The sequence below is a fragment of the Phalaenopsis equestris genome, unplaced genomic scaffold, assembly GCF_001263595.1.
Source record: "Phalaenopsis equestris unplaced genomic scaffold, ASM126359v1 Scaffold000002, whole genome shotgun sequence".
In the NCBI taxonomy this organism is placed as follows: Eukaryota; Viridiplantae; Streptophyta; class Magnoliopsida; order Asparagales; family Orchidaceae; genus Phalaenopsis; species Phalaenopsis equestris.
The window spans coordinates 6,927,626-6,929,896 of NW_018164444.1; the positions used below are offsets into that span (position 1 = coordinate 6,927,626).

Sequence of the window (2,271 nt, forward strand, 5' to 3'; positions counted from 1 at the left end):
AGATAACAGAAGATGAAATTTCTTTCAACAGAGTTATATCTTCAGCGTATATGCACATGCAGTGAATATTGCCAGAACAGTTTAATTCTCGTTGCTTGAAAAACGTGAAAATTGCAACAACTGGATTAAGACAGATTACAAATACACGCCAGCTAACGAAGCTATGAAATAATTAGCCAAAAAAAAAAAAAAAAAACAAAAAAACAGTAACATCTCATTACAGTTTAACAAAAGTGAAGCAAAGAGATTCTAAGAACATTTGATAATAACTTCAGGAGAAAGATTCTTAAGAACAGAAGAATGGAGAGCTCCTGCAATACGGAAAAAGGTGCAGCATTTGATTAGCGCTCCGAAATTATCCTATAAATATTAGCACTCCTTATGGATCCTATGTGGCTCCAACACCAAGAAAATCAATGAAAGGAAAGCTAATCTTCTCCGTCTCAAGTTCTTCTGCCTCCTCAGATATGAAAGCATTGTTGATCACTGAATCAGTTGCTGAAGCCTCAGAAATTGAATCAGATAATCCGGAGTGATGAATCCCTGGCACTGGAATCAGGGGGGAAGCTTGTCGTAATTCAACGGTAGGGTCAAAAATTCTCTCATAGCATCCATTTCTTCCTTCTGCCAACTTTCCATCTGTCTCAAAAATGAAAAAAATTAGTGAAAAGATCAAAAGAATCAGCCCGAGCAGAAGCAAGCAAGAGAAACGGTAAATTTGAACAAAAAAGGATTTTTTAGCTTAAAAATTGTTGTTTGAACCTCGAAATATTTTATAGTTAAATAAAATAAAGCGTACCAATGAGGTACTCAAATCGCGGGGCAGGCTGTGGGAGGCTATATCTGGTTAAGAATCCATGACCTGGAAAGCCTCTGCTGATACACAAGTTATCAAATCCATTGCTGGAAATGGTGGACTCTGCACTGCAAGCATTATTGCTGTATTTTACCTCCATTCTTTTATCAAACTTGGATGAAGTGCAGGGCTTTCTTCTTCTGTAAGCATTGGATTGCTCTCTTTGCCTTCTCGCCATGATCACATGCCAATGATTCTTGACAGCATTATCAGTTCTTCCAGGGAAAAGCCTGGATATAAGCGCCCATTTGTTTCCATAGAGCCTGTGAGCAGAGAGAAGTCTATCTTCCTCCTCCTCGCTGAATGCCTTCTTGTTAATCCTTGGATCCAACTGGTTGAACCATCTCAACCTGCAGCTCTTCCCTGTGCAAATGTTGATAAAAAACCAAACTTTAATGAAAAAGATGTAATATAGTCATGAAAGTTCTTTCTTTTAATGTTTTTGAAAGGGTACCCGATCTTCCTTCTAGTTTCTCAGCAATGAGATTCCAGTTTTGGGGGCCATATTGAGCAACGAGATCTTTAAGTCTGGCATCCTCTGCTGGTCTCCAGTGCCCTCTTGCGCAGTGCTTAGAGTTCCCGCTCTCTAGTTCTATTCCTTCGTGCTCCTCAATCCGACAATTCTTCTCGCTCAAACCTTCAAAATCCGAGCTTTCCATCATCCGATGCTCCTCCAATGTCAAAACTGCGTCACTTCTTCTTCCTTCTCGCTCGACTGTGGGAAACAGAGAAGCAAACAATGAAGATGAGAACTCCATGGATTCAAATCCTAGTTTTCAGGGGGAAAAGGTGGAAACGCTTCTCAAACCTCGAACCATCGCAAAAAAGGTTGTAACTTGGACCTTCTTATAACTTTATCAGAAAAATACCATAAAAAGACACCCGCAAAGGTTCAAAGTATAAATCTTTTTTTCTTCTCTTTCTGGATTGCTTTGATCTTCGATAAAAGATTAAAAGCAGAAACGAGACGATATTGCAAACAGAGCGAATGACAGAACAAACTGATCAAGCCTCGGGAAACAGAAGAACAAGGGAGGAATAGCCTCTCCTTCGTGAAATCCAAACCAGCGCAGGAGTTCTGATGAAAATTCCTCTCAAAACATAAAAACGGTATTTTTATGATTTGTTCTTCTTCCTCTTCCCGATCTACTTCTCTAACTCCCCCTTTTTGAGAGTTTGGGAATCGCATGCAGTTTCAAAAGGAAACCGCTCGTGTGGGTTTCGGATTTGGAAGTTCGCCACTCTCTTATATGTCTCTCTCCGACTCGACAAAACCAACAGTAACTCCCCCTTGTCACTTTGCACAGTATTATTCCATGAAACTCTAAATTAAATATAAATAAATTTTAAAAAAATAAGTGTCAAATCAAATTTATGGGTTGAGTTTAAATTTGATTCAAAATTATATTATTTAT

General features: G+C 38.9%; 1 protein-coding gene across 1 annotated transcript; it reads right to left on the reverse strand.

The window, feature by feature from the left end:
* Window positions 1-258: 258 nt before the first annotated feature.
* On the reverse strand, window positions 259-2,053 carry LOC110038776 (transcription factor MYB56-like). The gene is made up of 4 exons (XM_020743682.1): window positions 1,665-2,053; window positions 1,311-1,571; window positions 800-1,219; window positions 259-639 (listed from the first exon to the last, which is right to left on the reverse strand). The coding sequence occupies exons 1-4, from the start codon at window positions 1,672-1,674 to the stop codon at window positions 389-391; spliced, it is 942 nt and encodes a 313-aa protein (XP_020599341.1). The 5' UTR covers window positions 1,675-2,053; the 3' UTR covers window positions 259-388.
* Between the last annotated feature and the right edge of the window lie 218 nt (window positions 2,054-2,271).